This window comes from Vespula vulgaris, chromosome 8 (genome assembly GCF_905475345.1).
Source record: "Vespula vulgaris chromosome 8, iyVesVulg1.1, whole genome shotgun sequence".
NCBI lineage: Eukaryota > Metazoa > Arthropoda > Insecta > Hymenoptera > Vespidae > Vespula > Vespula vulgaris.
The window spans coordinates 5741457-5762781 of NC_066593.1; the positions used below are offsets into that span (position 1 = coordinate 5741457).

At 31.5% G+C, this 21325-nt stretch overlaps 1 protein-coding gene across 6 annotated transcripts in view; it reads right to left on the reverse strand.

Annotated features, from left to right (window-relative positions):
• Positions 1-1398: 1398 nt before the first annotated feature.
• The window catches only part of LOC127065552 (lymphocyte antigen 6D), a 67681-nt gene continuing 47754 nt past the window's right edge, over positions 1399-21325 (reverse strand). For all 6 annotated transcript variants that reach the window (XM_050998022.1, XM_050998025.1, XM_050998024.1 and 3 more), the window contains 2 exons: positions 10566-10623; positions 1399-5145 (listed from right to left, as the gene is read on the reverse strand). In XM_050998022.1, coding sequence (XP_050853979.1) covers positions 5003-5145; positions 10566-10623 — 201 coding nt within the window. In that variant the 3' untranslated portion in view covers positions 1399-5002. The remainder of the gene's footprint in view (positions 5146-10565; positions 10624-21325) is intronic.

Sequence of the window (21325 nt, forward strand, 5' to 3'; positions counted from 1 at the left end):
GTGTCTCGTTCGCAAATACGCAGCAACGTTTGATACGTTTGTTCGTTTGTTCTCTTTTTTTCTTCCTTCTTTTTTTGAAATTTTTCTTTTTTTCCTTTTATTTTTTTAACTTTTTTCTTTTTTTTTTATTAATTCTTAGCTGCTCGTCGAAGGATCACGGCTAATCGTAAGAATTCTGTACGTGTTGTACGTATTTACTTACATACAGCACGATTGTCACTTAGAATGTTCTCCGTTGAATCAACGAGGTAGAATCGATTTGTCCGTCGGAATAATCGACGCTTTCGTTCGAGAAATTTATTTCGTTTAATATTTTTTTTCGTTTCGTTTAATATTTTTTATAGAACTTCGTTCTTTTTATGAAAACGAGAACGAAGAGCTACGGTGTCGATATACTCTCGACTTCGCATTAAATATTTAAATACAATTCCCGCATTTCCACCGATTAAAACTTATTATTTTCTTTTTCGAACATTTTGCAATCAACGTCGAGTTTTTTTCTGATTAATTTAACTCAATTAAATAAAAAGAGAACTTTTCTCTCTCCGTTACAAGAGAAAAGCGATGGAGAAAAGAGAGTTATATAAACGATTGATTTATATCGAAGAGTAACGAGATTGTGCCTGAAATAGAAACAACATCAAAAACAAAACCGCGAAAGGAATGGAAATAAAAAGCTACGATATCTATATATCGATATCTTTTCGTGGGATGAAGTGAGATTGAATCGAGATTGACGTAAAAGTCAAAAGTGAAACCATGCGGAATACGAATTTTCAAATATAAATCTATACGATTAGATTCTTTTTCTTTCTTTGTCGATTCCGATCGTCAGAGTTTTTTTCTTTCTCCCTTTTAAATTTATTTCACGAAAACGAAAGCGTCGAAATGAAACAATTATTATCATTATTACCAATCGGCACGTATATTAGTACTCACGATACTACCATCGCTGATGATAAGTAAACGTTAATTAATTCATTATCTAGCGGCAGAAGCTTCGTAGGACTCGGAACGATATCAGCGTTTGTTTTTCTTTTCTTTAAGTCATATATATATAATATATATATATATATATATATATATATACTATATAACTTGTAATATAATAATAAAATCTTACGCGTTAGATAATCGCCTAATATTATAATATAATATAATGATGTGAACGTTTTCTTTACTTTTCACGATAACGCATCAATCAAAGGCTATCGATAACTCGTTTGATATTTACTAATCGATACCTCTTCGATGATCCATTCTTCGAGTTTTCTTTTCTTTTTTTTTCTTTTTCTCTTGTCTTTTCTTTTCTTTTCTTTATTTCCTTTCCTTAGCTTTTACTTTACAGAATATTCGTGTAAAATGATTCGAGGTATACGCGGGATCGCGACTCGATCGTTTATTCTCTTTTTTCTTTTTTTTTTTTGCTTATTTCTCTCCTTTTTTTTTATCGAGAACAGTATCCCGATCGTTGTCTCTATCGACGGTACGAAGAAAAAAAAGAAATAAAAACCACGAATACATCGTTTCCCTTTTAATCCACGATTCAACATCAATTCTCGTCATCGGACTGTCGGTAATTGAAAATATGTATATATGTATTTGTCTTTTCTCTTTTCACCGAGAAGACCGAGCGATGATCGATGAAGATCGATTTAAATTTAACGATCGTTAAATTTAATTTTACGCGTTTCGATGGAATATCGATAAATCTGTCCGTACCCCTTTTCCGTAATGCATTATAAAAATATACGGATAAGATTTAAAGAAATAGATCACCGCTCGATCGAAGGATTAGCGATCGTATGTATGAGAGGAAGAATAGATCTTTTTTCTTTTTCTTTCTTTTTATCTTTTTTTCTTTCTTGTTTATTAGCAAATTTTCTTTTAGATAGCGAACTTTAAACCTTCGCACTCGTACACAGATACGCACGTTTTCATTACTTCTTTTTTTCTTCGTATTGATCAGCGAACGCGTTATAATATTCAGGGTTTATAATAGTTCACATTTTTTTACGAGAAATTCGTAAGGTTTGGTTATGTAATCGCGGTATAAATAGTTGATAAATCTAAGTTTAAATCGCTTAGAGATATAATTCATTATTAATTCGCGACGTTGCGAACTATCTCAAAGCTATATTTATGTTATATACATCATTTTATTATTGCCCGTCGGACGTTATTTGCAAAAGTTCATGTATATAGTACGAACATAAATTCTAAAAACACACACACATATATAACGGCAAAATGTTCATTTTTATCGTTCTTGGTAAATCGATCGATCGATCGACCGATCAATTTCAGTTGAATTTTCATTTGAACAGTGATTCAGATTTTATCGATTATTCGAAAAAGAAAATTTACTTAACGTATTCAAACGAGTGTCAATAATGCATACATGCATACATACATACATACGTACATACATACGTACATACATACATACATACATACATACATACATACATGCATGCATGCACAAATACATACATAAGTATGTATGTTAACCACCCGCATATTGCAAATAAATTCCGAACTGATGGTGTGCGGCAACGATAATAAAAAGTGAAGCAGAGTGCGGAGATTTAAAATACTGCTGAACGCGAGCAATGATCGGATAAACGATCGATATTTATTATACGTACTTTATAGATTATTTTATGTATGTACCTTTTAGACGCGTTTATTTAGAATATATGTGTCTGTGTATGTGTAACGTGTGCATGTATGTGAATCATCATCCTATCGATGTTACGTCGACGATCGATCCGCGTACGCTCGAAACATTCGTCCAACAAATCAATTAGCGACATATCGTCGCTCGACGTCCGATCGATCGATCTATCGATCGAATATTTCCTTCTAAATTCGAACTACCTTAAAATAGATCATCTCGTAATTCTTAACTTTTTTTCTTCATTTTTTTTTCTTCTCTCTAATCTTTAAGAACAGGTATATAATCGCTATAATCTGTCTCTACAATCTCGTTTACGATACAACCACCATCGCTCGCCCATCTTATCAAACCCACCCACGGTAATTACACTTTATTAAGGCTACTTAAAGCGGTTACATGATATTCGATCAACTTCACTCGATTCTTGTTTTTTTTTTCTTTTTTCTTTTTTCATTTTTTGTTATATCATTATTCTCGCCTATCGTCGTACTACTATATGTATATTGGCGATGTTTCGATAATAATGTAATAGTAGTATTAATAGTCGTAATAGTAATAGTAGTAGCAATAGTAGTAATAGTAACAGTAGTAGTGGTGATAGTAATAGTAATAGTAGTAATAATGGTAGTATAGTTAATCGTTAATAATAATAATAATAATAATAATAATAATAATAATAATAATAATCATAATAACAATAATAATAATGATAATAATAATAAGTAATTGATTTAGTAATAACAGTAGTAATAAGTGATTGTAATAACATCATTATCATTATTATCCTCATTGTTCTTCGTTAAAACGTTATGTTTGTATATATGTATGTTATGTATGTATATATGTATGTATGTATATATGTATGTAGGTGGCTTTCTTCCAGGCTTCTTCGAGCTTACGGCCAGGAAACGCACGATCCTCTTTGAAATTCTCGTGAATTCTAACAGGATAGGCGGATTTTATTTTACTTTTAGTTTCTTCTTCTTCTTCTTCTTCATCTTCTTCTCCTCCTTTCTTACTTTTTTTTTCTCGTTTATCTTACTCCGCCATTTTTCTTCTCCAATCTTTTTTCTTCAACGACGTGGTCGCAACGTCGCCATTTAAATGCCCTCGACGATTTTTCCTTCCATTTTTTTTTTACTATTTATTTTTTTCTTTTCTTTCTCTCTCTCTCTCTCTCTCTCTCTCTCTCTCTCTCATTTTTTCTCTCTCTCTCTCTCTCTTTCTCTCTACTTATCTCAAGCTTTATATACCCGACAGAAGAAGCACGTAGTTCGAAGATATTAGATAGATATTAGTAAAAACCTGCGAGAAAGACTGTTCAAAAGATTTTTACGAGCTCTGTTAGAACTTTTTTAGAACTTTATCCTTCAAAGTTTCCAAAAATTTTCATTTCTCCATACGATTTGGTTTTATCGAGCGACTTTCTTTTTTTACATTCTTTCGTGAAAGATGTTATTGAAGCAAACGAGAAGACGACCGGCGAAGGTGAATACTATTTATCAAAGAAGCAAGCGAGCAAGCGAGCGAGCGAGCGAGAGAAAGAGAAAGAGAAAGAGAGAGAGAGAGAGAGAGAGGAGTATAAAAAAAAATGTAAAAAAGCAAAAACTATAACGAAGGGGGAGCATCGAACGCGAGTGGTCGCTCGACAAAAAAGTCGCATCGATCATTACCAAGCATTACGATCGTCAAGAACCTCATTGTCGTATTCTCGTTAAAAAGGAAACTATCAAGAGCAAGAGAGAAAGAGAGAGAAAGAGAGAGAGAAAGAGAGATAGATAGAGAAAAGAAAAAAAATGATAAAAGCGAAAGGTAGGGCACTCGTTCGCGATTGAAAGAACGCTCGAGAAACGACGACGAGGACGAGGACGAGGACGAAGACAACGACAACGACAACGACAACGACAACGATAACCACGAGGATGAAAATAAGATTGAAGAGGGAAAAAATAGAAGGAGGAAGAAGAGAAGAAGAAGAGCAGGTGGAGGAGAAAAAGATGAATCGGAAAAGGCAGGAAGGAACCGTTTGACGTTTGACTACGTTTTGCTTACGTGAAATCTTGCAAACATGGCATTAACATTAACGTCATAAGCGCAAACCGTAACGATTCTTCTGTTTATTGTTGTTGTTGTTGCTGCTGCTGCTGCTGCTGCTATTATTATTGTTGTTGTCGTTGTCGTTATTGTTGCTGCCGCTGATGTTGTTGTTGTTGTTATTCCTTTCGTCGAAGGAAGGAGGATGGTCGCGTTTCCAAAACTGGCCGCAGCCGACGATCCTGGAGCCGTGTAAAACGGCTTCCTTACATCCTGCGTCAGGACGTATTAGCCACGAAGACTTCGTTCAAGAATAAGAGCGAGCATCGTCAACGTGAGAACAACGACGTAACCATTGCTGCTAGAGGTCAACGACGGACCCGAGTTGCAACCATCCTGCTGACAGCAATACGTTCTCGTACTCCAAGCCTCTGTAATAATACAAAGTGAAGGGAACGTTTATTTACTCTTGTAAAAGAATATTTTCTTTCTTTTTTTTTTTTTTTGATTTTCTTTTCTACAGATATTTATATAAGCACATTTTAATCGATTTAACAATCTTTGAATTACAATTTTAATCTTTGTGATATATTTTAGTCTTTGAAAAGTATTAAAAAAGAAAGAAGTGTCATGAGATGAAATCGTATCATTTATTTGACAAATTAAGAGCACGACATTTATTTTTATCGATATAAGTTTAGATATGTAGATTGATGATTAGATTTTTATATGGCTAATATTGATTATACCTTCGTATAATTATTCTGATTCTGATATATACGAAAGAGATTTTTATAATGATCGAGATTAACGAAGTACGCGTTCTCCGTATTAACAAACGGATCCTCGTGCGTTCGTAATGAATCGGAGATCGAAATATCATTCAGTAACTTTGCACAACCAAATCCATTTCGTACGGTCTCGTAATTAAGTAGGACGAAACTAGTCGCGAGCTGCAATAGTGTATTTATGTTTATGTGTTGTGTTTATATTTGAACGACGAATGACATAGTCATTGGGCGTAGTTAGACTACCATCGACCGAGGAATCGATATGCACATCTTCCTTCGATGTCTATTTACCGTCGGAATGTCATTCGAAGTAGTATACGGATTCCATTCGAAATCCGGATATCGTTTCGCTCTGGCTATTGAAATTTAGACCAGTTCTCTCCCCCTCTCTCTCTCTCTCTCTCTCTCTCTCTCTCTCTCTCTCTGTCGCTCTTTCGCTCTCTCACTCTCTCTCTTTCTGTCTACCTATGTATTCATCTATCTACGGAATTGCTTGAATAATTCGGATTAAAAAATGCTTGAATATATGTAGATATCGATTATACCTTAAGGATCTCTCGACAATTATTTTTAAATGAAAAATATTGCATATAATATCAATATGTATTTTTTTTTTTTTTGTAGTATTTTATGTTTCAAAATTATCTTCAATCGTTCGAACGTTAAATTATAATGAAAAGAGAAAGAGTAGTGACACTCGAATGCAGAACAATTTCAATTGCTCTCGTATCCTCGTTGTTTCGATTTAATATACTATGAGTTTCGCAAACAGGTAATATTTCCATGTGGCTTAGAGAATTGTAAGAGTGATAGTTGAATTTAATTTATCGCGAATATTAATATAAAGAGAAGAGGAAAAGGATGTAGATAGGAGGATGTAGAAAGGATGTAGATAGAGTGCTGAATAAGCATAGTAATCAAGGTCGAAGATAATGGGTAATAATTTCTTGCGATGATCAAGATAACGCAGTTTCTTGTAAATTTGTCTACGAGAAACTATGATCCTTTCTAGTTGCTAGCAACCAAGCATTAAGGATAAGAAAGGACTTGTATACGACATTTTCTTATAGGAATAAACTTTCGAATAATCCGGCGTATGTGTGTGTGCGCGCTCGTAAAAATGGCGACAGATATTTCTATAGTACTTTGAAACTATCAATGAGAAGAATCATAAATTATCAAAATTATGAATTTGAAAACTTCAAAATTCGTTCGATCGTGAATGTAGAATATCAAACGCTTCGGAAATTATTCGTGTTATTTCTTTTTACAAAATTGTTTGAAAATATTTTCTAGATAAGCAGATACATATATATATATATGTGTATACACTGTTTTAAAAGCAAGTTTCTTTCGAAAAATGTTAAAATCGTTCTCTTAAAAATATAATACTTTTCATATCGTTATAATGTTAAAACAAAAGAAGAAAAGAAAACAATGAAAAACAGAAAACACCTTTGGATTTTTAATACAAAGATAAATCTTGAAAAAGTTACTCCTTTAAAAAAGTTTACCCTTCGAAGAAACAAAAGAGAAGTCGAGATAAAAGATAAGCGAAGTAAGTTAGTATCTAAGCAGCCAGAAAAACATCATCTTTTTTGTGAAACGTACGAGCGACCAAGCGTACATTCATACGTTGCAGGCATTGTTTGAACCATGTAAATAAGTAAGTATTTTTTTACTCATGGTTTTTGATATTGCGATATATCCGCAAACTCTTTCATCAATCTCTTTTTTAAAACCGCAAATAAAAAATGTTTTTTGTCAATAATGTTTCTCAATTTGTTCTTCACTTTTTTCTTTTTATAAGGGACATTATATATTTGTTGGTAAGACTCTAATCAAAACTTAATGTAATACATTTGATCTTCTCATTTTTTTTATTTCCATCTCTCTCCATCTATTTTTTTACATCTATATCCTTGTAAAGAATTGGAGAGAGAGAGAAAGAGAAAAATATGCGGGCAAAACACGATCAGAAATCAATGATGGCCATTCGTCGATGCTCGAGCAATATCGGCAATTTCGAACGTATGACACCAATAAAAAAGGGAGAGAGAGAAAGAAAGAACATATTCAATTGGCTACCGATTGGAAATTTATGAGCTAATCGCAAAAAATCTACCCTAGTAGATGGCTACTTTTGGGGAAGAAAGCTTGAAGAAAAGAAAATACTATCTTGCTGATACAGCTGCTGATTTTGCAGAGATAACATCGTTTTGTTTAATGTTTTATATATATATATATATATATATATATATATATATATATATATCTTGATGGATTTCGATGACTTGTCTTTCTGATAATTATGCTTCTTAGAGTTTAATTAATCTTTTCTTTTTTTCATTGCTTGATAATTTCCATGTAAAAGTTTAAAGAGTAAAATTGAGTAAAATAAAATGAGATAAGAAAAAATGTAAATATTAATTGAAAGAATTTGTAATATTTAAGATATATGTAACATTAAAAATATATAATATTTAATGTTTGTTAAGTGGTAATCTTCGAAGTTCAAATGAAAAAGATATAAAAGAAAAAGATAGACAAGTGAGAGAAAATGAGAGGATGCATTCTCTACTATTACTACTACTGTTACTACTACTACTACTACTACTACTACTACTAGTAGTACTACTACTACTACCACGTAATATATACATGTATATCTATATATTTACACGTCTTCCACGTAACATGGTCGCTTTATTCACCGCACCTGTGCTCGCTCTTCTACTATCTATTTCACGTGTAATATGTATAAGAGCACACTTCCTTTTTCATGAATAGGATACGACAAGTTTTTCTACTACTTGTAAAAATTTTACAAGCAATACGAGTAGAATGCATTTCGAACCTTTTGGGAAATTCGACTTTGGTCACACGGAAGAGAAAAAAAATTGTTCTTTGAGAATGATCTCTTTTATTTTGATTTAAAAAATGCATGAGAGAAAGAGAGAGAGAGAGAGAGAGAGAGAGAAGAAAGGAAAAAAGAAAAATTCTTTCATTCACAAATTTGCGACCAGTGATTCATTCGTTTTTCTAAAAACATTTCGGAATAGATATTAGCATGAATTTGTATAATTCCATTATTAATTTGGATCTATGTATATACATATTCAGATTATTCTTATTATATACAGTGACTTGTGAGAGATGTTAAATTGTTCAATTATAGTGAATATATGATATAAATATTCTTACTATTATTTTACCGTATTATCTAAACAAAAATATTATCATAAACATAGACTGCATTTCTAAGTTTTACATAATCCCATGACATATCAATGGTATCAAATCTGACATCAAACAAAGAGGTTGAAACGTCTCTAAACGTTGGGAATTTAGCTTTATGTTTTTCTCTCGAATTTTTCATACTGTCTGAAAATTGCATGTATGATAAATCCCAAACACTATAGTCTTTTTATAATGCATAAACCAATGTTATATATATATTTCTATTTTGTTGGATAGTTATGTAAAAAGACGTTCGTGTATCTTATATCATATCATGTACCATATATCTATATATATATATATATATATATATATATATATATATATATATATGTAGATACTCTATGCCAATGACACAGGATTAGGATTAGAAAAGTTTCGTCCGACTTTAGTCGTTTTTCCGAGAGTTCATTTCGACGACTAGAAACGACGGCTACGTTGGATTAGTTCGCTTAGTTTAATCGCATTACGCACATCCCTAAGGTACGTACACATATATCCTTACACAACGTTATAGCCTCTGTCCGAAATTTTCTGGATTTGAGTCGGTAGGGCTTAAAGGATTACATTTCAATAAATTTCAAAACACGTAGTTAGTTACGCAAGTATATACATTTCTTTAACGCATTTACATCAAATCGTTTTTCCTTTTCAACTATTATTATAATCGAACGTCGATAAGAAAATTTAACAAATAAACATATCCGGAGAATGATTGTCTGTTTTTTAAAAAGTGAAAGAAGAAGAGGATCGAAAGAAAATTAAGAATTAAGTACAAAGGAGAACAAGCTGTTGCCAAGAAAGTTTCGACGTCCGGTTGCACGTCGACAGCAAGTGGAATTTTTCGCTACATTAGATTCGCCATTGGGTGACGTTCAAAATTTGTAATTTAAAAAAGCTCGAAAGAGAGAGAGAGAGAGAGAGAGAGAGAGAGAGAGAGAAAATTCTTTCTCTTTCTCTTTCTGTCCCTATCTCAATCTCTTCTCTTTAATATTTACGTCTGACGTGAGAAATATTTTTTCCCCGTTTTCTTTCTTTTTTCTTTTCTCTCTCCTCTCTCAAATTCGAGTTAAAAAGATTTTGTTAGAAAGAAATAATACGAGTGAGTATCAACTATATTGTCTTTCACTTGTTTGTCTTCTTTTTTTCTTCGTTTAATATTCAAGGAAAAGTTACGCGTAGCGAGACGTAGTAACAAATCATTTTGTTTTGGTCTCGTTTGGTCATGGAGTTTGTGAGAAAGAGAAGAATAACAAACAGTAAGATACATAGGTACGTGTTGACAATGAGAAAAAGAAAAAGAGGGAGAGAAAAAGAGAGAGAACGAAGATGTTTGTGCGATTCGACACGGCGTTTTGCTTTATTTCTTTTTGCGGCAAAATTTTCTTCCGCTTGAATTATAGAGAAAATGGATTTTTTGCCAAAAATTTTTCCTCTCACGAATAAGTTGCGTTATAGCGATCGTAAAAAATAAGAAGATTGAAGATTGAAGAAAAAATGCGATTACAAATGGAAACGCTGACAAGAGGAACAATTTATTATTAATTCTTTTATCAAATTATGATCTTTACGACAGGATAAATATAAGATAAATAAAAGATTAAATAATATTTTCTAATAATTTGTAATTAATAAGGATATAATTTCGATCGTAAAAAGTATGTATTTTATTACCGATCGATCAATCTTTAGATTTTTTTCACTTTACTCGTTGAAGTTTCTCGTTAAAAATTTTATTGGTAATTATTGGTAATAATAATAAATAATAATATCAGACGATTATCTTTTAAATATAAAATTGAATGAAATTTTTTCCTTACCTTTTTCCACGCACGTTTCGACACAATCACGTACCGTCGAACCTTCGCTGACATATTTCTGTAAAAAAGAAAAGGAAAAAGAAATAAAGGATTAATTTCGTTTAATAGTTTTTTTGCGAAATATTTTGAAACTACGCAAACACGTGTATTCCTTCTTTAAATCCTTCATAAAAGGCTTCAAAATTAGGAGAAAAGTAAATTTCGAAAAACGTGACGATATTGAGACAAAACAATATTATGAAATGAAGGAGATATGGGTGTTTGCGTAAGATAAATTAAATTTTTTCTAACTATCGAGTAAAAAATTTAATATGAATATTTCTACTTGTATAATATGTATGCATGTCTTTACGGTGTTTTCTTTGTTCGCTGATTATCGAAATAAGCTTCGAATAATTAATAAAAAAGAAAAAGAAAAAAAACTCTATAAGTACTTGAATAAATAAATTATTTCATAAGAAAGTTAATGCACAGACGAACGGAAGAAAATTATTATTTTTTTTTTTTAATTCAATTAATCGAATTTGCAATTAAACGAATTACAAATTTCACTGTTCGCCTAAAAAAAGATTACTTTTACACGATGAATTAAATATAATTTCTTTTAATTGAACGAACAACCAATCTCGCTATAAAAGAATGGATTGAAAAATTTTTTTAAAAATTTTCAAATTCAACGAGCGTACGATCATATTTAATTCTCAAAGGGTCAAACATTTTCCTTTGGAAAACTCGATGTGAAAATAGTTATTCGATCAGAATCACCAACGAGCCGTGATTTCAATTATGAATTTCCTGCAATTTACAATTTATTTTCTCTCTCTCTCTCTCTCTCTTTCCCCCTCTATCTCTATCTCTATCTTTGTATTCCTCTCTTGAGATTAGATTCTATTTCGCTCCTTGCACTTCGTGCAAAGTAGCACGGTCCGTTTAAAGAGGCTCTTGCTTGAGAAATTCTCATCGGCCCGTCTTCTCCTTCTCGTGATCGTCTCGAAACTAATACGGCTTATTAGTTAAAACCACCCTTTCGTTGTTCTCATCCTCATGACAAAATATCTCTTCTCTTCTATCTAATTACCTTAACATAGAACGACAAAACGGAATAATCGTTCAAAGAAATTACATAATACCACAATAATAAAAATAATAATTCGTTCGGGATATAATTTCTATTACGATAACAATTTCTTTCGTTTATGTTCGATTAAAAATAGAACTTGAATTAGGACACGTATCGATACGTATAGTTCGTGTAACGAGAATATAACAGACGATATATGTAACTACGAAATGACCGATAAGAAATGTCGAAGTCAAACTTAAGTACGACCAAGTAGAATTTGAAATTCGTCAAAGTGTATATGGACCATACGTAGACACGCCTAAAGATCGATATTTCGCGATTATAACGCCCTCAGGACGTCGTACATATTAAACCCTCTATCTCTTTGCTATTCCGTGCATATTAAACTTCCTCTTCTCTCTCTCTCTCTCTTTCTCTTTCTCTCTCTTTCTCTCTCTTCCCTTCTCTCTCTCTCTCTTCTTTACTGATCCATCAGTAACTTCGCATTGTCGAGTCTCTCTCTCTTTCTCACCGATGAAGCTTTTCAAAACTTGCATACGATGACACCGTCGGAAGTAGAAGTTCCGAGCAAGTTACAATCGATAAAACGTCAATTTCGATCTTTCGGCTAATAGTCTCGAAAAACTTTTCGATTTCACGGATTAGTGCCAAAGTTTCGAACCGTCAAAAAAATAAAAAGAAAGAGAAGACGAGAAAAAATGAAGAACGAAAGATCTATCCTTTCAAAGAAATTTCAACGATTTAACTTCTTCCTCTGGATTAGTTAAGTACCAAAGTAAGCAAACCTTCATCATCGAAATGATTTCATGAATTTTCTTTCCATCGGAATAATTAATAACACCCTTCGAAATAATTCATTAACGAACGAGTGTGTTATTCCTTCTACTAATTGCAAAATTATTTTATATAGAATTTCATTGGTATAGGCCTGTCGATTTTACAGACTAGCTTGAAATATGCTTGTGAATCGATGACCTACCTTCTACTGGAATGACGTGTATCCTCTCTCCCTCCCTCCCATCCCTTCTTTCTCTCTCTTTCTCTCTCTTTCTCTCTCTCTTTATCTATCCCATCTATCTATCTATCTCTCTCTTTGTCCACTGTCAATATAAAATCTTGTTACGATATTTGAATTTTATACAGATGTATCAAAATTTTCATACACAGAATACAACAGAATTCTCACTTTCTATTCTTTTGATTATCAAGGACAAAGAGTATCCTATCAATACATTTTTTAAGTTGAATATTTCATTAACGTAACTTTGATTTATTTTGTAATATCACCTGGCATCAGATTAAATTTCACAAAACGTTATTTGAAAAAAAAAAGAAAAAAATTCACTGTAAAAAATACCAAATCATCTTCTTAAACGTTTCTTCTTGTTTTTCTCGGTTTCTTACAAATTAGAAAAATGTCTACATCTAAAGATAGTAATCCGATCGTTCATTCTGGTACACGTTTTTACACTCTAAGATTTCAACGGCAAATCTCGTTCAATTTCCAGATATTCGAGGTACTCGAAATACCTGTCGCCACTATTTTTCTTCACAATGTGATAACGTTATTTTTACTTTTATTTATTTATAAAAACAAAGTGACTTATTGATTTATACACATATATATTAATCCTTTAAAAATATATTAATAATCCTTCAAAAAAATCCTATAATATTCTTTCAATGATGCTCGTTAAATCACAAGTAAAAAATTCGATAATGATTGCAATTGAATGTAAGTATTAGCTTTAAGAAAAATACATTAATGAAAATATAGATTAACTTAATAGTCTTTTTTCATATCGTTTGATACGAAACACAGTTTGACAATGCTGATTAATTACCTATAATAATTAATTCAAGTTCGAATTAGAGCGTGTAAACACCCGCTTTTTGTATAGGTGATACTACGCGTTTGACTATGCATAGTACGTTATCACGCTTAGGGCATTTAAAAGGTTAAAGGTAACATAACAGATTGCTTTTTAATTGAACACTGAAATGAAAGAATTATTGAAATATAAACTGTTTTAAATTTATGAATTAAGTGATTATTACATTATAGTGTTTAATAAACTTTAATTATATATTATTACAAGCTTCTTTAAAATTTTATAATATTTCAATTTAAAAAGTTATCGTAAAGACAGTAGTTTAAAAGTTAAATGATATTTTGTGGATAAGATAAAATTAAATAAATTTTGAGTCCCGGATGTTTATTAGATCGGCTTTTAACTACTATCAATTGTTATTTTATTACGTAAAAAAAATTAACAAAGTTTTCAATGTTCCTTTGAGAAAGTATTCATTGGTTTATATTATTTTCCTTCCTATCTTTGTTCTTGATGGAATTTTAAAGAGCGACCTTATTTCTTAAACGCATCGATCTTATACGGTTAATTTAACTATCTACTAAAACAAGAATTCGTCCATAGATCTATTTGTAAAGAAATCATCGAGTTTACGTGTACTTTGAAATTTAAAATTCATTCGCTTCTTATTACAATCGATTTACGTTTCGAACGAGTTCGAAATTTCAAATTGGAATATCATTCCAATTTGATTTTCTCAACCAATGATCCTCGAAGTAAACATAATACTTATGTTCATATTTGATCTTAAAATACGCTTACTCTAACTTATTTGTAAATTTATATAACGGCGGTAAATTTTCAAAGGATCGATAAATCAACGTGAAATCAATATCTTTCCTCAAGGAAATTCCCTGTTTAAAAACAATTACATTTTCGTTGTTAGCTTGTTAAAAATTTCCGATATAATAGATTAATATCTTTGTTTCGTGTCGTGAAATTTATTATGCGTTAAGACGATACCATAGCCATTTTCTTATCCCGATTTTCGCGTCGACAAACGAACAACATTCTACGAAGAATTTACGCATCGGAGCGAAGAAAGTTCTCTTCCTTTTTCCACTCGATTGTCGCGATAAAGAGATTTTGAGCTCGAACGAACTAACCTATCACCGATCGAGACATTTTCCTCGTCTATCGTACTTCGTGTTCTCTTCTTCGTAGCCGCAAATACTCTACCGGGGTGGCAAACAAAGGAAGGTAAAAAAAAAAGAAGAAAATAAAGGAAAAAGAAGAAGAAAGAAGGAAGAAAGTAAAAAAAAAGAAAAAGAAGAAAAAAGAAAAATAGACAATAGGTATCACGATTGTAACCGTGCCAACGGGCAAAGATGATGACAGTCCTCGGGATAAGACGAATTACGACGTACTACGTTTTCGCATGGATAGTTTTAATACGGATTTTTTCCACCATCTTTCTTTTTTTCTTACTCTCCAATCTTTGTTACTTACTTCTTCAGTTATTATCGGCTATATACTCACCGAACTTTTCTATCTACACCGCTTGAACGTTCTGTATCTACAATCTTGTAGATTTTATTTTTTATTAATTTTTGTCTCTTTTTCTTTTTTTATTTTCAATAATCGAAAATGCGAATTGATTATGAAACTGGATTATGAAAGTGGTGTTAAGTAGAAAATCAAAATATATTATTATTAAAATATTTATATTAAGTTGCATTGCGACATTGCTGTACCGAATACGTGATAAATTGAATTCTCTTAAATTTTCGAGTTAAACCATTTTCAATAATCACCGGCTTATGTAATTCATTCGGTCTTCGGTATCGAATAAAAAATAAATAATGTCTAATAATATTTATATGATACGTTCTTCATTATTTTATTTTTGTAGCGTGATGAGAACATTTCTAAACCATCCATTGATCGTATTTAATAAAATATGTTTTACGATTTAATAAGCAAGATACAATTCTCTTAGAACTCTTCTTTTTCACTTGACAAGAATATCAATTAAGTTCTTTTTCTCTACTTAAAACGACCGTTGCCATAATCTGTTTTCCTAAAGTTGCATGACTCGACGAGGCAAGTTTCGTGGTATGCAAGAAAGTATTCGAACCACGCAAACAAGCATCGTTATATAAAGTTTAGCGGAATCATGGACTTAAGCTTTCTCTCTCTCTCTCTTATTCTCGCTCTCTCTCTCCCTATCTCTTTCTCTTTCTTATGCTTCGAGATTTAAAACGATATTTGGAACGAACGAAAAAGCATTCTCTTACTTTTAAAATCGTCGAAAATAAGAAGCAGAAAAGGAACATAAAATACGAATAAAGTCCGAACGAGTTTCCTCCAAATTTCCATTTCTTTCTATGTTAGAATAGTTTTTTTTTTCTTCTTATAAATTTCAAGGAAAAAAGAGAGCAAAGCAAGAAACAGAGAAAGAGAGAGAGAGAGAGATTCTATAGGATGCGATAAAACGAAGAACACATTTTCTTTTATCATTTTCACGACGAAGAATCAAGCGAATTTTATGTTTCCTAATATAAACGCGACAAAACTATGCGAACTGATTGTAGTAGAACTAGGATGTAAATGAAAATGAAGAATATCATCTTCTTCGTATTCAGTCTGGCTTTTATCTCACGAATCACAGAGAGATATCAGTCTCTTTCTGACAAATCGTAGGAAAAAGATGCGGAGACATTCGTGTTATTCTTTGTGTAACATCTGTTCGCTTTGAAATTAAATAACTTTTCCGTCGACAAAGTTCTTATATATGAAGGAACGGACAGACAATGTCAATAAGAAAGATTCTTCCAAATATTTTCAAATATTCATCTGATCGACGATAAATCTTACGATCGTGAAACAAGATTTTTATTTTTTATTTTATGGATAATTGTTCTTCGTAAGATTTTTTACCCGACGTTAACATGTATTTTAATGAAAGAGAGAGAGAGAGAGAGAGAGAATATTTTTTATATGTTAGTTAACATAATCATCCAAGAAAAGTTAACCCATAATGAAGCATCTTGTTGACGAATTTATTGATACTGAAATCAAAACGAAAGCATACATCATGTCTATCCAATTACGATAATGAATGTATGTAGTGGTTGATTGCAACCAGTAACCTAAAGTTTAATGAGCGTAACTTAGACGAGAAAAAAAAAGAAAAAAAAAGGAAAGATGCAGATCGGAATTGCATCTTGCGTGATTATAAATATTTGTTCTCTCTATCTTTTTCAAAATTATCCATCGATTTTTACTGAGATCGATGATCGATCGGGTTATTTATCGAGCTTCGATAACATCTCAGAATATTTACTTTCAAGGATTGAACCATTTCAAACTTTTCTACTAACTACGATTACCTATTTTCTTATGTATGTAGGCATATGTACGTACGTACGTTTTTATGTAGTTACGTTATACGCAGAGAAATGAAGTTTTTCCTGAACGAAATTACAAACGAAAACTAAAATTCGCTTTTACGTCGTGTCGGCCCGAGGTTAATATTATGCTTGTTTATGAGAGAATGTTATCGATATTTAGTCGAGGCTTTTCGCACTGCGGTATATGCATGTGCTGCGTATTCGTCCATATGCATACGTATATATATATATATATATATACACACACACACATATATATATCTATATGTATTTACATATATCTACACAATCTTGCTCGGCATACCTTACCAAAGAGAAGGAGAGGGAGAGAGAGAGAGAGAGAGAGAGAGAAAGAGAGAGAGAAACAACGTGTGTTAACGATAAATCCTTATTCCGTTTGTAATTGCATTCAAGCGTCAACGACGGTCGAAAGTGGTTCGTTAAGTTTATTAATTACGTTCCGTTTCACGCTCCTCGTGCGCTCAGTCTCGCGACAATGAACGCCAATAAATTTTTTTACGACAACCACCAGCTCTTTCAGATTTATCACGCCATTTTTTATTTCTCCTTTTTTATGTCATGTTAACTTTTTACAACGTCCTGTAACTTCTAAGTTACACGCCCATATAATATAAGTATTTATCTTATTTCATATTTTCCAAAATGTTTAGTTCGTAAGTTTTCAAGTATAAGCTACGTTTTATTTACTGTAGTACTGTCACGTCATAATTTCTTTTTTTGTCTTTTAAAGACGAATAATAACAGAATTATAAAAGATAAAAAATTGTCGATAGAAAATTAAAATCTCCTTTTTGAATCTGTATTATTTGTGTTAAATGAATTTGATATTTATTTATATTTTGAATCGTTCTTCCTTTATCGATCATTATACCGTTCTGGTTTTGAATATAGAAACTAGAACAACAAAAAATACAAGATTACAAGATACAAACGGCTTATCATCGACACCTAATTATTATTATTACTCTTATAACTATCAGCAATGATGTTAGTTGATATTATATCTACAAAGCTTGCCATATAGATTGTCATAACTCGCAGTAGCCATTTATAAACGACTCCGGCGAGACGAAACGCTAGAAGGTATGAGCATAATACATACATACGACGTTGTTCGCATGAATTCGGATTATGTGCGACACAGGCACATCCATATTCAAAGCCGCACATCCGTATCTGTATCATATGGAACGACGATGGTAAACCGCGGCAAACGTCTGCTCCGAATACGTATGGTTTAATAGGCAACTCGATATTTTCCAACGGAATATTACTCTCTTCTAACTTATCATTTAGATTTTTAAGATAAGTCAAGTCAATGAAATTTATTCGTAATTAAAAAGAGCTTCCAAAAAAGAAATATCTAAACATATTAAAAGAGATAGTCCAAATAATATAACTAGTACATATACAATAATACATTTAAATGAATCGATCATTTAAAAGATAATTTCTTATATCTTTCAATCTGAGATATTTTGATTCCTTTTGTATTCGTATCGTGAATTTTTTTCTCTCTTTCTTTCTTTTGTATTTTCTCACATTCATTATTTATATTTTATAGTATATTATTTTTATATTAAATCGACTTCTATTTATTAAATATATTTGAGAGATGAATTGTGCGAAGAAATAAAATGACAATGATACGGTATAATAGAAAATAGCTTTGGTGTTAAGAAAATAGAATAGAGAGAGAGAGAGAGAGAGAGAGAGAAAGAAAGAGAAAGAGAGAGAGAGAGAGGAGTACTAATCACTTCGGATTTATAACTCGATAAATGTTCGTTAAAGAATAAAAAATAGAAAGAGAAGCAATTGTAAGAGAAAAGGCGATAAACCTGTCAAAGTTACGAGCTCTGCTCTTCTGTGCTTCCTACATTTAAATAGCTATATATTACGATATTTTATGACACACCCTAGGACTGTCGTTATAAAATATAGGACGATTCGAAGCATCGATTATAAAAGTCTCAATGAGCGACGTTCCTCGTTTATTCATTTGATAATAGTTTGTGATACCTATATGTCGATACTTATATTAATATATTATGAAAAAATAAAAACAAATATCTAGAAAAAAAAAAACATACAAAATAAAAAATAAAAATAAACGAAAAAATATGTAATGAAAAAAGTTATACTATACGTATAAAAAAAGAAAGTCTTTCGATGAAAAATCGTTTGATCTCCCTTGCGGCACACACACACACGTACACACAGTATATATGTATGTATACGTATGTAGGTATCTAATAGGTACACCTGTGGCCGTTAAATTTAATTAAAAAATTCGTAACGTTAGTTGACAACAAAGAAAATTTAACTAACTTTTCGTCAGGAATTTCTTATTTCTTTCGTTTAACTCGTTCCTAGTAATCATAAGCTTTTACTAAAGCCGAGGAGCTTAAAATCTACGGGAAAACAATGAGAAAAGGATAGAGATAGAAAGAGAGAGAGAGAGAGACAGAGATAGCGACAAAGACAGACAGAGAGAGAAAGAAAGAGAGAGAGAGAGAGAAAGAGACAGAAAAAGATAGAAAGAAAAAGAAAGGATAAAAAATAATAAAGGAGATAAAAGGGATAAAAAAAAAGAGTAATTTATCGTTCTGCGAATGAAAGAATTTTCAGTGGAAAAAAAGTATAGAATGTATACAATGATTCTGTCGTATGTCACGCCCGATACGAAATAATATATAGAAGGTAAAATACGGATAAAAGCGATTTCTCCGGTGCAGATTGCTCGACAAGATTGAAATTTATTTCTTGTTACGTTTCGTTCCGTTCTGTTCGTCGTTAGTCGCGAGGTTATTTTCAATTAAGAACCTGTACGTGCGCACGATAAAACTACGAAGAAAAGTTCCCAACGAAATAATGAATTCTTCAAAAAGATAAGTAACGAATTCATCTGAGTTCTTTATTTTCTTCTTCCTTTTCTTCCTAATTTTCTTTCTCTTTTCTTCTTCTTTTCTTTCTTCTCTCTTTTTTTTTTCTATTGCATCGATTTTATCGATAAAGTAATCGAATAGTAATTAATCGTGATTTCAAACAGTTCTTTCTTGTAATTATTTTTGTAGGGTTGATAATGGTCTAAGTAATGATCGATGCAGTGATTGATCGTAATTAAATGTTTTAACGCATAATAATTTTTAGATATAATAATAATAATAATAATAATAATAATAATTATTATTATTATTATTATTATTATTATTATTATTATTATTATTATTATTATTATTATTATAATAATCAATAAATATTCAAGAAAGTATTTATAGTTACGTCGCACGTAACGTGATTGTAATAATTGTTGAAAAGAATTTTTTCACTTAACCGTAATCACGAGCATTTATCTAAGCTAACAGGAAACAGGTTGATTTTAAAAAGACCGGAAAATGGAACAGCACTTTGTTTCGCTCACGGAAATTAATTGCACGCTTATTAACGCAAAAACAAAACGAACCAACAAACGTTGTTTCAATGTTCCCAAAGTGTGCCGCTTTTAATGCATTAAAAAGATATAATTTGAGAATAATAGTTCCTTCGTTTTGTTTCGCTTTTTTACGATCTACTTTGTACAACAATCTCGAGAAATTTTTTTTCTTTATAAGATTTTCGTTTCACACGTAAATTTGTTTAATACGATCGTGACAACAATAAGATTTTAAACAAAAAAAAAAAAGAAACAAAACGAACAAAAAGAAAAGAAAGAATTCGATCTAGAAAATTCGCTTAAGAAAGAAACTTGTTGGAAAATATACCAAAGACTTTTATTCTTAAAATGGAAACGGAGATTACGAGTTAGTTTCGAGAATTATACTTTCGTGTTGCAGTGAAAAAGTGTAAAAACGATGTTACCAATGAATCTATTATGCATTTAGCTTCTTACATTTCTCTCGTTTATTTTCTCTATACTTTCGTAACTTTGTTCTTTTTTTTTGTCCTTATTACTTCAGCCGTACCGAAGTCGGTGAGAAAGATGTAATTTTCAGCGAAAACTTGGCATCGTACTTGGCTATCGTGTATTTTCCTAGCTATAAAGAGTTTGACTAATTGACATGTTTTTCTTTGGCTCGATCTCCTTTGAGATAAGGTATGATTGCGTTTGATAATTTATCCTAGAAAGGATATCGATATGTAACTTCTTTAAATAATTTTCATCGAAAAATTTTGTTTAGAAAGGGAGAAGAATATTTATCGAATCGACGTAAAGATATGGGAGATCGAGGAGAATAAAAAAATAGAAAGGGAGAGAGACAGAGAGATAAATAGACAAGAATGAAGAGATAATAGAAAAAGATAAGAAGACAACGTTTCGACATCGCTAAAAGATCGTATTAGGAGAATTCGATTTTATTGGTTAGGATAAAAGGAAGGACCTTGAATCGTTTATCCGTAAAAGACCTATCTCCACTTTCTGCTCTTATTCAC